At 35.9% G+C, this 15,663-nt stretch overlaps 1 protein-coding gene across 2 annotated transcripts in view; it reads right to left on the reverse strand.

Annotated features, from left to right (window-relative positions):
• Positions 1-15,663, reverse strand: part of Lrp1b (LDL receptor related protein 1B) — a 2,085,328-nt gene that overhangs the window by 27,115 nt on the left and 2,042,550 nt on the right. Inside the window, exons 85-87 of one of the 2 annotated variants that reach the window (XM_087654910.1) lie at positions 14,469-14,643; positions 7,791-7,895; positions 6,731-6,844 (exon numbers count right to left, since the gene is read on the reverse strand). In XM_087654910.1, coding sequence (XP_087511036.1) covers positions 6,731-6,844; positions 7,791-7,895; positions 14,469-14,643 — 394 coding nt within the window. The remainder of the gene's footprint in view (positions 1-6,730; positions 6,845-7,790; positions 7,896-14,468; positions 14,644-15,663) is intronic. The other variant, XM_087654909.1, reaches the window with a different exon arrangement.

Genomic DNA, 15,663 nt, shown 5'->3' on the forward strand with positions numbered 1-15,663 from the left:
AGATATAATCTTGTATATTATTTTGAGCTATGAAGAAAATAAATCATAAAAGACATATAAAAATTAAATATAAAATTTGGTTTCAAGATGGTGATGTGCACTTATAATCCTAGTACTCTGTATACAAAGGCAGGGAGATAACTGTTCTGTGGCTAGTATCTTTATTCTCTAAGCATAAAGGGATGAGTTTATCTCAGGGAAATTGATCCCATAAAATTAATACCTAGCTGCATGGTTGCTCTATAATATTAAAATGCTTTTTGCTATTTTTATTATCTATGTTAATATGAAGGTTGATTTTGAAATGCATTCATAGATACATTAGAGAAATTTTGGAACATATCTATCTAGAACTGACTCTGAGCCAATTTTAAGACAAAACTCTAATAAAACTCTAATCAGAACTACATCTAAATACTTCAGACCACACAGAATTAAATTGTATTGCTGAATGGCTCGTCCTACCATGTATTTAAGAGCACAAAGCATTAACTTGTATAAAGTTAGAGGGGATTGGTTTCACAAGCTTTTAACTTTGAATCCAATAGTCCTCGCTGCTCACTGTTAGTCTTAGAAAATTAGTGCATATCAAGGTGTATACATACAGATGGTATTATTCCAAGTAAGGACACCAAAAATAAAATAGGCAGCTGAAGGTTATGGCTCACTTCTAATGCCACCACTTAGGAAGTAAGGTAAAAGGAATGTTGTTAGTTCAATGCCAGCCTGGGTTAAATATTGAGTTTGAGTAAAGCCTGTTTAAAGAATAAGACCTGTCTTGAAAAAAAAATCCAAGAAGCATCCTTTATAAATGAATGACCTGCTAATAAGAACTGACATGTGGTTTGAACCAGTAGGGCATGAAGAATTAATTGCATAAAAACACGTGATAATTGTTTTATTTGACTTCTTGAGCAAAGATAGTGAGGTGCAGCACGTAGCTGACTTTCCATGGCTTGTGTGTGCAAAACTATGTGCATGTGGAATGGCAGTGAAGTACAGTTAACAGAAGAGAGCCAATCAACCATTTACTGCAGATGACTGAAAGAACTATAGGTATTGCTATAGAGTAAGAATATGGAGGTAAGTCCATGTAGTGTACAAATTCTGGATCTCATGTGAGATGCTAAACCTATAAGAAATTCTTAGACTCAGGGAGGTATGAACAGTTTCCTAATGAGTTTCATTATTTCTTATTTATGTGATTGGAGAGATAACTCATTTGTTTAGAGCAGCAGCTACAGATCCAGAGGACCAGGGTTTGAGCCTCCATGATGACTCACAGAGGCCGGGAAGCCACCACCTCTCTCCGGCACAGGTGGGTGCCAGTCATGCATGTGCTACACAGTTATACATGTAGACAGAACTGATATATACATGAACTAAAAATAATAAAAATTTAAATATAACTTTATTACTATTTTAACATAAAAATGAGCTCAATAATATTGTCAAAATAACATAATAGACCATTTTAAAATATAGTTTTCACAGTTTTCAATGAGTACTCAAAACTTTCTTCAAGTAAGTAGAAAAATGTGCTGTTTTATTTCTTGGCTTTTCTTTGCCATTTCCTTTTTGTTGCACACAAAGTAATAAATGAAAATGGCCATCTAGAGACAAAAGTGAAGGCTTTCAAACAACAAATCTGCTCCCTAAATTGAAGGATATAGCAATAAAATTTCTATGTAGGAAAACCGAGCTGTCACCTTCATAAGATCTGAATACTTTATTGACTTTCCTACTGTGTGTATTAGTTCCATACACTTCAGGACGTTTGCCTCTCGTGAAGAAAGGAAAAATGATATGCCATTGAAGCAAACACAAGCACCAGGTTGAGACGCTTGTAGAAGATTTTGTTTTGTTTCCTAAAAAGGTTTTAGATGAAATGGCACACATCACATTTTCACTGGAGGTATTGATCACTACTGTGAGAGATCAGGCTGAAACACTCTTTCCTAAACATCTCCCCATATAAGAGTTGTTTCATAAAAAACAATACTATGGGAACTGTATAGTCCTTTACCTGGATTGCTTTGTATTGCATGTAACCTGTAGGTGATATTAAATTTTACTTACATTTAGTTACACATTATAACTATAGAAATTGTAAATATGCTAAAGATATCTAAGGCTTATTTGTTTTTACTTTCATATACCCTAGCTTCCTTCTTAGGAGCTACAAATATGAAAGCAAACCTGATCTCCACTCTCTACCATTGTGGATACTAAAAATGGGGCTTCAAACTTCCTATAGACAGGCAGTGTCCCAGTGGAGGAATAGACACTAACTACCCACAAAACTTTTGAACCCCAAATTTTTCCTCTCTATATGAAATGCATAGACTAAGAGGGAACGGAAACTTAGGGAATGGACAACCAATAACTGGCCTCACTTGAGACCCATCCCATGGGCGAGCACCAATCCCTGAAACAATTAATGATTCTCTGTTACGCTTGCGCATAGGAACCAGAATAACTTTTCTCTGAGAGGCTCCATCCAGCAATTCATTGAAAGAGATGCAGAGGTCCACCTCCAAACATCGGGCAGTGCTCTGGGAGTCTTATGGAAGTGATGGAGGAAGAAACGAAAATAAGAGCACACAGGTGCTGGATGTACCCCCAACATATGTAGCACATATGCAGCCAAGTCTTCACGTGAGTCAGCCAACTACTAGAGCTAAGTCTTTCCCTAAAGCCGTGCCTGCTGTGGAATCTGTTCCCCAGTAGGGCTGTCTTGTGTGACTTCAGTGGGAGAGAATACACCTAGTCCAGCTGAGACTTGATATGGCAGGGTGGGAGGGATCCTGGGGGCAGGCTGTATTCCACCCTCTCAAGGAGAAGGGAAGGGAAGATTGAGGATGGGACGAGAGATAGTGTGAAGGGAGGAGGGAGGGGATGAAAAGCGAATACATTAATGTTTAAAATGCTATTTCAATAAGTACATTCTTAATGGCTAAGTCTTTTTCACTGCAGAAATGTTTCCCTGTTCTTATTTTTATCCTTTATTGAATCCCTAACTAAACAATGTGGAAGAAATCTCTGCTGTTCCTCACTGCCTCATCCTAACTTTGTAGATTTCTGTGAATTCTGTCTGCATAAGGGCTTATAACATTTTCCTTTCTTAAAATTGGATATTTTGTGTATTTACATTTCAAATATTATCCCCTTTCCTGGCTTATCCCCCAGAATCCTCTATCCTATCTCTCTTTCCTCCGCTTCTATGACGGTGCTCCTCATCCCACCCACCCACTCCCACCTCACTGCCCTTGCACTCCCCTACACCGGGGAATCGAGCCTTCACAGGACCAAGCGTATCTCCTCCTATTGGTGCCAGACAAGGCCATCCTCTGCTTCATACGAGGCTGGAGCCTTGGGTCCCTCCATGTGTGCTCTTTGGATGGTGGTTTAGTCTCTGGGAGCTCTGGGGAGTCTGATGGCTTAATATTGTTGCTGTTCTTATGGGATTGCAAACTCCTTCAGCCCCTTCAGTACTTTCTTTAACTCTTCCATTGGGGTCCCTGTGCCCCGTTCAATGGATGGCTGTGGGGATCCACCTCTGTATTTGTCAGGTTCTGGCAGACTCTCTTAGGAGACAGCTATAACAGGCTCCTGTAAGCAAGTGCTTCTTGGCATTCACAGTAGTGTCTGGGTTTGGTGTCTATGTATGAGCTAGATCCCCAGATGGGTAAGTCTGTGGGTGGCCTTTCTTTCAGTCTCTGCTCCACACTATGTACTCATATTTCCTTTAGACAAGAGCCATTCTGGGTTACAAATTTGGAGATGAGTGGGTGGCCCCATCCCCCAATCAGGGGCTTTGCCTAATTTCCAGATATGGTCTCTACAGGTTCTCCCTCCCCTTTGTTGGGCATTTCAGCTAATCTCATCCCTATCCATTCCCCTACTGAAGAATAGCTGGGTTGTTTCTAGCTTCTGACTATTATAAATAAGGCTGCTATGAACGGAGTAGAGCATGTGTCCGTGTTACATGTTAGAACATCTTTTGGGTATATGCTCAGGAGTGGTGTAGCTGGTATAGTCCTCAGGTAGTACTATGCCCAATTTTCTGAGAAACCTCAAGACTGATTTCTAGAGAGGTTGTACCAGTTTGCAATCCCACCAAAATGGAGGAGTGTTCCTCCTTCTCCACATCCTTGCCAGCATCTGCTGTCACCTGAGTTTTTTATCTTAGCCATTCTGACTGGGATGAGGTAAAATCTCAGGATTGTTTTGATTTGCATTTCCATGATGACTAAGGATGTTGAACATTTCTTTAGGTGCTTCATGGCCATTCGATATTCCTCAGTTGAGAATTCTTGTTAGCATTGTATACCATTTTTAATAGGGTTATTTGTTTCTTTGGAGTGTAACTTCTTGAGTCCTTTGTATGTATTAGATATTAGCCCTCTATCAGATGTAGGATTGGTAAAGATCTTTTCCCAATCAGTTGGTTGCTGTTATGTCCTAATGACAGTGTCCTTTGCCCAGCAGAAGCTTTGTAATTTGTCAGTTATTGTGAGGCACACAAAATGCTCATCTTTCTGCAACTCAAGCTACTGGAGATCCTCTGCTTCTTCAGTTCACAGGAAACTACTCCTGAATAAATTCTTCCAAGTTATATTTTTTTTCTCAATTAATCTTCAAAGTAGCACACACTCTTCATAGACTTTTTACAGCATCCTGGCCCAATGGTCTCTTGCCCTTAGTAACCTACACTGGTGCTTTCATATCAATTGTATTTTGAGCATGCTACTCTTTCCTAGATTTTTTTAACCATCCCTCATGTTTAGAACTTCTATCATTTTTGTTTCAAAATATTATTAGTACCTAAAGGCCTTTGATTATTCCACTTGGAATCATGAATTATTTTTTTAGTTGTTTTTCACACTTTGATAATATTTTTATTATATCAATAAATTATTTTATTTTTTCTTAAAAGACATTCTTCTTGTGAAAATGAAATTTAAATTTTGTAGCATTCTATATTGGCATGGATAATGTTCAGAGGGAGCAACATCACTTAATTCCATAATCAGGCATAAATGGTCAGACCTGTGTGACCACTGTGTGTCATCCTGTACAGCAGCATAAGAATAAATATAAAATATGAAGATTATGTAATGCACTTCTGAGTCAGGTTTTAGGGCCGTGAAGCTATGTAAGTTGAAAAATGCCATGCTTATTGGTTATTTATATTTGCTTAATAAATTAATGTGTAAATGAAAACATTTCTCTATAATTTTATGACTGAACTGTTTGCTGTATATATAATATTTATCTTATTTGTCCTACTTTCAAAAAACTGATAAGAGTGAAAATATAGTGTATAAACACAACTTCCATGAGAGCAAACAGACATACAGATATTGTAATATAAAAATATAAGAAAGTCCCTAAATTTCTGTAGTTACCCTGTGTCTTTTTTGCTGAGTTTAACAGCTACACTGATTATTAGACCCTAGTGCTGTTTGCTTAAGATTAAAGTTTACTGTGGGGTGCTATAGCCATTTGGATTTTTTTATTCTGGTGACAAAGGGATTCCTTGCACAAGAAGTCATCTAAATACCTGTTTATGATGAAGAGGCAAATCAGAGTTGCCATAGTTTACAGACTCTGTTCAGAAGCAGCAAATAATAACAGGATAAACCAAGACTTGATTCCAAAGCAGAAATTATAGGGGTTATAAAAGTAACCCAAAATTCGTCCTTCATTATCTTTGTGCCATGATCACTTTGAACTCTGTCACTCTGAATACCCATGAGTCACAATTCTGACTATTCTTTCCTCCATAGGCACCCTCGGGATCACACATTTTCCCCTTCAAGTGGCACCAAAATTATTATGGTAGGACCCCCTTATCTACAGAACATTCCTTTTTGGTTTAATGACTTTCATTTTCAAACCAACTGTATTCATTTCAAGTTTCTGTGTTATAATCCCAGCAGCTCATTATAACAAAATAGCCAAGGTTTGCTAAAGAAATGCTGGAATTTTAGCATGATTGTGTTTTGCAGTTTCATTAGGCTAACCTGACCTTCAGTGAATGTACTCCGAGGTGCTAATCAGGTCTACTGCTTTTAACACTAAGTATTAAGAAAGACACCACATATGTGCCAACCCTAAAACTCAAGTGGATATGGCAAAAATACCCTCTACTGTGGTCAGTTTACAAGAAATACTGGAATGAGAAAATACGAGTTTACTTTCCATGGATATCCAAGTTACCACAAAGTGAATGAAGGAAGAATGAAGTAAACTATAAAGAAATTAAATTTCTTGAAATATTTTGGCTTGCACTTATTTCTTTTCCTAGTAAATCAAATTGTCTCTGATGTAAATCTAGGAAACAAATAGTTTACTATCCCATCAGATTTTGAAATAGAAATGTCGAACTTAAAATCCACTTAAGTTCCAAATATAGTACTTGCAGACTTTAAGCCACTTGCTTCTGACCTCCTGGAATTCAAATCTGTTTTTCTAGCATATGTGTTTTTAGGAAGCAGGATGAGCAGCTTTTTCATCACCTGCTATATATCTACACACTCTGGCACTCTGCAGTGTATACAGTTATCTATGAGCAAAGCATAGGTTAATTAAATGTGACAGAGATGAGCCCCAAGATTAAGTATAAACTGTGAAATGCATGTGGATGTTCATGATTTAAACCAATGAACTGTGGCCTGAAATGATGTCACAGGAAGCACAGCAGTAAGTGGAAGGTTAAACCTACTTGCATCTCGGCTCATTAAACGCAGTTATAGTGCAAATCCCCTCATTCTGACAGTAGTGATCACAAGGGTTCTCTTTCTGGTCACAGCGCTGACTTTTAAACCCCACAGAGCATCTGCAGAATTTCAGTAAAATACAACTGAATATAGTGTCTGATTTATTTGCCATATATGTTTAAACTTGTTATACATTGATAGTAAGATAAAATAAAAATTTTCCCAGGAATGCTTGCCTCCCTCAAATACACACTGATCACATTTTCCTGTAACAATTTGTGGGACAGGAAGCTGGTTGGATTCCTTTTGGAGTATAATCCCCTTACACGGTTAAAATAAAACTCAATATATTGACCATATTAATGGAAGGGCTTTAGGTGGTCTAGTCTAGAAAATCAGCAAAGTGGGGAGAGGAAGAGATTAAATTCCATATTTTCTAATTGATAATCTCTGCTTTCCCTGCACAAAATATACTCTCAAAGAGCCAAGGACTTAATTGGTTTATATTGTGTGATACTCTAAACCTGACAGAACATCAAATAACATCATATATTTGAAAACATGATCCAAGCTCTTTTGAAAAAGAGTAGTTGCAACTACTGCAGAATTTACACACATGCTTACACACACATGCCCATCTGCAGACACACACACACACACACACAAACACACACACACACAAACACACACACACACAAACACACACACAAACACACACACACAAACACAAGCACACATACATGCACACTCACACACAATGAACTGTGTGCTTCATAAAGCTTAATAATTTCTGTAAAACCAGAACAGTTTTTCCAGCATTTCCACGTTGAAAAGCTGTGAATGTCTGAAATGAAGAGATGGCAAGAACTGATTGAGCTACTCCTCATGAGATCTTTAACAGGCTGATGACAACGGAATTATGTAGACCGTGAGCCAATGAGGGACAGTTGGACAAAGATGTGCATGATGCACTCACTGAAGAGTATTGTCCCAGAAAGGAAAACATTAGGATAGAGACTCTATCTTCATGCAACCCTGTCTTAAATTACATTAGTTGATACTCACACACACACAGGTACGCTAGTCTCAGGGTCCAGTTGGCATGTGCCACCATTGTAACAGTAGCCATCACACAACTGACAGCTAGAGGCAATCTTCCCATTAGTACAGCTGCAGAAACAGGACAAAAAGGAAAAACCGTGTTACCAGAATTAACTGCTGTTGAAGGCTGACACAAAACACCTGCAAACTAGAATGTGCATCATTTGACAACACTCTAGTTTCTGCCTAAACATAAGTTTTCTGGAAAGCAGGTTGTGAGAGGAAAACTTATTTATTAGAAAAACAACAGATTATTTGGGTGCTTTGCTAATTTTATCCCCTTTTCTTGATAAAAAAATGTAAAGTATCAAGATAAATAGTTAGAAAGTACATTTGTCTCTCACATGCTAGGAGGGCTTTATGAATTTCTTTTCCCATTAGCTAAGACTTGGTAACGTCGTTGTGAGCTCTAAGCCACATGACAGAATTATAACATTCTGTTCTCACTGTGGCATTTCCTGGAGACAAATATTAGGATAACAATTGTCTAAAATGAGTGTATGTTTTCATATTGTGAAGGTATATATGTTTGCATAGGCATACATGAACTTGTGTTTTTGGGTGTATAAAAGCTACAGAACACAATTGTGTTTAATCCCTAGGAATGCTATACATCTCTTTCAAAACAAGAATTCATTGGCCTGAAGGTTAAAAATTATGCACTTATTAGTTAATAATTCTCAGGGATCATCTTGGCTCTAACTCTGCAGATTTGAGAGATGTCAGGTGTCCCTGTGATTTTAGGGTGGAAAGATGGTTCAGCAAATAAAGGATTTGCTACTCAAGATGACTGGCAACTCTCAGAAAGTGTTCCTCTGGTTTCTGTATGCATACTTCTGCATGATTATATCCCACCCTTGAGCAGACAGGCATACAAATGAAAGTAGTTGAAAATAGATAAACTTAATTCAAATGTTAACCACATATTAAACTCAATGTTAAACCTATTTTGATTTTGTTTTATTTTGAGTCAGGGTGATACTCTGTAACCCAGTTTGACCAAGTATTTCATATTAAGTCTCCCTCCTTTGCCCTATTAAATGCAGAACTTACAGATTTGAGCTACTATGACTTCAAAGTTTTTACTGTCAAAATAGAGCCAATCAGTGAAAATCTAAAAATAAAAATGTGTAAGTTATACAGAATCAAGGGGATTGACTTTCTACAATTGAAAACTACAACTGAGCATCCAATTATAGTAACATTACATGTTATGGATGATAATAAACAGCATCTTATTTGACAGGAATGTTGTTCAAAAATATTTTCTTATGTTTTAAACAAACAACTATATTGGTCCTAGAACACAACTGAAGAAATGGAGAAGAATGTAACCATGTTCAATGTCACTAGGGAATCCGATCTCCTTCCTGGAGAGCTGTGAGGAAGTTGTACCCATGCTGCTTCAAAGTGGATTGTAACTTCACACTGGTTTTTGTAATCAAATGGTTACAAAATCAGTTGTTTCTTAAGTCCAGACACAACCTTGGTAATGAAGCCATGCTGCAGAACTGACCATTCTAACTTTCCATGGTGAATGACTTTTGCAGAATACCTGTTTCTAACGCTAGACAGAACCTTGAAAATAAAGTTAGGCTGAATTATCATTAACAGGATATTTTATATTCTTCAAGATATATAATAATTATATGACATCTCTTTTAGGGCATTTCCTGTTGACATAGAGGTTCCTGAAAATGATAGGTTAGCAACCCTGGTGCTTATAATTACATTATTACAGGCATGCTCATCTGGCTGCTGGTAACCCACTTGCTGAATACATTCTGGTCAGTGTTTAAATCAGAATTATATATAAATAACATTTTCTAAAAATATCATAATAAGTAGACAAGGTGAATGGATTATATGTAAGTTGTAAAATGGTGCTATATAAACCCAGAGCCCATCATGGGACAGGTGAGGGTGATCTCAAATTCTGATATAATAGAGTATAGTTTCCTCTACAGGTGACATGAACATTGTATCTACAATACACATACAAAGTGGGTGAAATACACAATTGACAAGTACTGTTTTTCTGATATGTTAAGTGTGGTAAGAACACTTCATTTTCTTTCCACGATTTATTGAAAACTAATACATAAAATATTAGGATTCTAGTACTTAAAGGAATAATGTCAAAGAGAAAAAGTTAACTCACTATACATGGAAGAATTTTACTTAAATAATTATATACCAAACTTTAATATCTAAATGATGAAACTGCAAATTAATTTTTAAAATTCTTGCTTTCAATAGCTATGAGAATTTTTGTCATTTTCTATTACATTTTATTTGAAATTGAACTTACAAGTATTTTTAAATGTAGAACAAATACCATTTAATGCCTTAAGAAGAACATGTTTCATTTTATTGTATGCTATCTTCAATAAAAGTACATATAATAAATACAAGTCTACAGACTATGATTTAAAGAATCCCAAAATAAATTGCAAGTTACCTAGTAAATACAAAGAATTCTTAGGAATGTTATTATCAAAGAAATCCTCCTTCAGCTCTTCATTTTAAAGGTACAAGTTTCTCTTCAATAATATTTACATCTATCTCCAAAAGAAAAATATGTAGCAATAATATGTAGTAATGATCATTTTCATAATTGAGTCTGTAGATAGTTGGTAGGATAAATATTAGGATTTCAAATACACATGATTATTTGAATTTTATACAAAAGTGAATATTTTTATTCTTTTGTAATATGGGTTTAGAATTTCTTTTTACCTACAAAACATCCTGACATCAATCTAAGTTTCACTGTAATTTTAAGATAAAAGTCATCAGAAATCCCACTGCAAACTTGAGAAGAGTGAAAACATTCCACTTTTCTCTACTCAAGTGTCATGTAGACCATTGATTAAAAAAATTACTACCAGGCATCTAGTTATAAAATTAGACTGGATATCCATTGTTACCAATAGTTTTCTATTCATATCTATTCCTTCTTGTATATTTCCAGAAAAAATCATTTGAAATATAAGTATAATAGCCTTTTCCAGTTATAAATGTGTGTGTGTGTGTGTGTGTGTGTGTGTGTGTGAGAGAGAGAGAGAGAGAGAGAGAGAGAGAGAGAGAGAGAGAGAGAGAGAGAGAGATTTGCCTTTATGTCGGAGTTTATGAGAGGGGTCCTACATCCTGTCCTCTCTTTCTTTCATGAAATTATTTAAATGGTGTGAGCAAGCTGGATGAGTACTTTCTGAGTAAACTGAGCTGGTGACTCAGTTCATAACTCTGTTCTCAGTGTAAGTGAAAAGATTCATTAAAAATATTATATAGCCTGTTTCAATAAGGAACAGAGAACATGAGGAGAGCAACCCAGTGCAATGAAATTTTTTAGTATATAAAGTTGATCCTCATGAATCCTCCAAATAATGAAGGATAAAGTATCCATACCTGCCATCTTTTATCACCAAAGAAAGCTTCCACAACTGACACTGGCTTACATTCAACTGAATTGGTGGACAAGGAGGTCCCAAAGAAATCTTCAAACATTTTAGGCTGTGTCCAAGGCAATAGATTGCTCTAACAAACTGACAGCAATTCCACACTGTTAAAAATAGCACCCATTTATTTCATCAAACATGGAGAAGTTGAGCTGTTGCCTACATAGAACCTCCACAGCTATAGTCTTATGTCTTTGGTATAGGAAGGTATACTGCAGGCTAACAAAGTAGAAACATAAATGTGAACACAGCAACGAAAACTTTGATATGCAAGATGTCATGCCAGCAAAATATACTAAGGCAATGGCAGCACAAATCTTGTGGGAGGAGTAACCAACAATGTCTTATTTGACTTAAGGTTGATACCATGTGATTGTACCCTGTATGGCATAAGTGAACAGGAACCAGGGACTAACTCAGAAACCCTAGGTTAAAATAAACTACTGCTGACAAAATAAATAAGTATATAAACCCAAATTTAAAAGTGAGCTAGGTCTTGATGTCTTGGGAGGCTGGAGCAGGCAGGTCTTTGTGAGTCCATGACAGCCTGTTATTCAGAGCAATTTTCAGGGGAGCCAAGGCTACAAAGAAATCCTGTCTCTAAACAAACAAATAAAGAAACTCTAAAATAATAAATTTAAATTGGTGATAAAATATGACTCCTAAATATATTCTGCTTTACTTGTGGATCAGTGCCTATACTCAGAGCCTCTTTCTCTTTCAGAACATGAAAACAAATACAGAGACAAACAGCCACACATTATAAGGAATTAAGACATAGCTTTAAGTGAAATATATCTCCTCAGAGCTCAGAGAACCATGTAAAGGTATTGGGTAGAAATATTATAAGAGCCATAGGGGACACTAAGAGAACAAGGCTCTCTAAGTCAAGTGAGCAAAGCTCATACAAACTCGTATAGACTAATGCAGCAATCAAGAGTCTGCATGGGTATAGCCAAGGTCTACTGTGTATATATCATAGTTTCCAGTTTGGTATTATTCTATAACTCCTGAATTTGTAAGATTTCTCTTAGGGCTCTTCTCCTGCTGTTGGTTAGTACTGCTCAATGTCAAATGTGATTGCATTTGCTTTTACTTATTTTGTTTAAAACAAACAAACAAGCAAACACACAAACAAACAAAAAATTCCAGGTCTCTTCACAGACTAAAATAAGGTTCTTTCATAATTGGAAATTGTTATCTTTTTATTCATATGAGGCTTAAGAGATACATGTGAATGTTTATTTTTTATTTTATGTATTTATTTACAAATATTCACATTTTAATTACTTTACTTAAAAATAGTATGCTTTCAAATTATACAAATTGCTAGGTTTAATATATGCTGTTCATAGGACAATACAAAACACATTTACAGTAAATTCTAAAGTGAGAATAAATAAAACTGAGTAAATGCATAAAACTTGTCAATGTTGCCTGTAATAAAATTTTATTGGACCTTGTTTGCCAGAGTGACATAACTCATCTGCCACCTCCTAGGACTCTCACTGGCAGAGACACTTTATGGCTCTCTCTCTCTCTCTCTCTCTCTCTCTCTCTCTCTCTCTCTCTCTCTCTCTCATTCATAACATTTCCAAGTAAAGTAGGTGACAGAATCCAGTTTTTTACACGCACTTCTTTTAGAGGATTGTTCAAAGTACTCTGTCTGGTGTGGAGACTGACTCCTCACTTCAGGAGGAGAGCTGGTTTCATGATACAAACAATAGCTTTAGCATTAACTCCTAAGTTCTGCTCCCATTCACTTCATCTTAAAGACAAGAGATGGATCACAGAGTAAGAGCACTGGATGCTTTTCCACAGGTCCTGAGGTCTATTCCCAGCAACCACATGGTGCCTCATAAACATGTATTAGGAAATCTGGTGCCCTAGTCTGGCTTGCAGGCATGCATTCAGGCAGAACATTGCAAACATAATGAATAAGCAAATTTTCAGAAAATCTGTGGTATGCTTCATACACTGTTGCATGTATGTTTATATGCATTTGTGGATAGTTACACAGGAGTGTTATACTCATGCTTGCTATTCTTTGGATATTCCACTTGATATATCCTGAAACATTTTCCATAGCTGTGAGCATAAAATTCCATTTAAAAGAAAAGAGTAGAATTTGGACATATTCACTTCCAAGAACCATCATTCCATATGCTTGTTTTAGATTGCAATTGCCAAAGTAATATTAGGAAAAGAAAAATCTTAATGTTTATATCCACTGAAGGTTTAAATTGCTTCTACCAAAAAGGATCAATGAACAGCAATAAAATAAAGTTATATCTCAAAATGAAAGACATTTCATAAGAAAACAAGGACAATTTTGATCTACTCATTGTGACTATCAATGAGAAATAACCAAATGCTTATATTCAACATTCCATATGGCTATTTCTGTCATCCAAGCATTCAAGAGACTCTGGGTATGGATATCAGAAGATAGTAGAATTTGGGAGCTGGTTTTCTTCTTCTAATGTATTAGTATGGGGATTGACCACATTTGATCAGATTTGCTGACAATTTCATCTATTCTTCCTGGCTATCTCTATTAAATATAACACTTACTGGTGTGAGCTACTAAGTACTAAAATATTTTACTGTCAAAATAAAATGGTAAAAACATAAAAACTCAAAACCTAAAATCTAAAATAAATAACACATGAGGATACAAGTGGTTCTAGGGCTACTTGGCCAGCAATATCACTGAGTTTTCCTCACCAAGATGATCTTGTACTCATGATCTATCACCACAGATACTTATGTACTTAGTATTACCATTACCTTTCAGTTTTTATCTCTTTCATGTCTCCTACAACCAACGCTTTTCTTATTTCCCCTCTTTATCATTCCCTCTTCTTCTTTTCCATTACTATGAATTAAACCCTTTGTAAACAACTCCTATCCTTAGTTCTACGCATATATTTCTTAATATATTTCTGTTATTTCTTACATCTTGGCTTATTTTATAACTGGAATAATTTAATAACATTGATGTTTATACACTTCAAATTTCAAAATAAGAGTGAGGAAAGGTGAACACCATCTCTATCTTTAAAACTGAACTGTTGGACATTCAGAATTTTTTAAAAATTTAAAATGACTTCATAGTTTATTTCTTAAAGCAGGAGTCTTTGGCATATAAATGCTTTATAAAGCAAGTCGGATGCATACTTACTTGCAAAATATATCCTCATTGTCTTGATTTATGATACAGTGGCCCCCGTGGCACCGTACACATTTGTCAATCTCACATTTTGGTCCTTCATAACGTGTTGGGCAGACACATTCAACACTTCCATCGTTCCCAATGCTACACGATTCGGAATTCACACAGTAGTGGTGGCACACATCTAGGAAGAGGAAAAAACAAACATTTAAATGACGTTATGAGATATTTTTCCAACCTTATAAATGATGCTATTTTATTTCATATGAAAATGATTATAAAATAGGTAAGATAATTTATAAAGAGATAGTATGATATATGAAAGTGACTTCTATGATAAGGCCTTGATCCTTCTTTTGGCCTCTGTTCCTCAACTGGGCTTCACTTTATTCTGCTAAGAAGATAAGTGTTGTATTGATGCAATGTTACCAGACATGCTTGTTTTGTTGTTGTTCTGATATGCAATGATTATGATTCTTTAGCTTTCTTTCCAAAGAATAGTGAAAGTGTGTGTGGCCGTAAGCAGAAAAGCTTGAGATTTTCTTGTGAAAATCATTGTTGCTCTTCCTTCTTCTATCTATGCTTTGAGCTATAGTCTGTTTGATAAGGAGATAGAAAGCCAAAGAAAAGCTGACTATGAAATTGGCTGATGCTCCATGGGTGCAAAGTGATAGAGAAATTTCACCTTCCTAAATTCTCCTATATTAACACCTAAATAACTCACCCACCAGTGTGAAACATTCCCATCTACTCTAAGCTTCTACTTCAAAGGATCATTCTTATCAAGCATTACAGCCTGGTTCCCTATTGACAAAAAATATTTCCTTCAAATATTCCTCCTTAAAGATTCATAGTTCAGTGAAGGGCATTAAATAAATATTAATATACATTTAGAATTATTATGCCTTAGTGACTTGAAATGCAGAGAGCTCTATTTGAGTCCATATAGAAAAGCAGTACAAATTTGTAATTTCCAGTATTTAAAGAAGGTAAGATGCTTCATATTACAATATTCTGTTTTGCTTGAGTTTTACAGCACCCAAGAAGTGCATTCTCTCTACCTAGGTTACCATTTTTTTCCTGGAGGATATGTAATATCTCTGCCCCTCTCCACCATCCTTCCTTTTTTATCTCTCCTGTATCATGTTTCTGATTCTTATTTTAAAGTATTCTCTTCTCACTGATTTCAGCTGCAAAATTCCTA

Source organism: Rattus norvegicus, chromosome 3 (genome assembly GCF_021556685.1).
Source record: "Rattus norvegicus strain SHRSP/BbbUtx chromosome 3, alternate assembly SHRSP_T2T, whole genome shotgun sequence".
Lineage (NCBI taxonomy): Eukaryota > Metazoa > Chordata > Mammalia > Rodentia > Muridae > Rattus > Rattus norvegicus.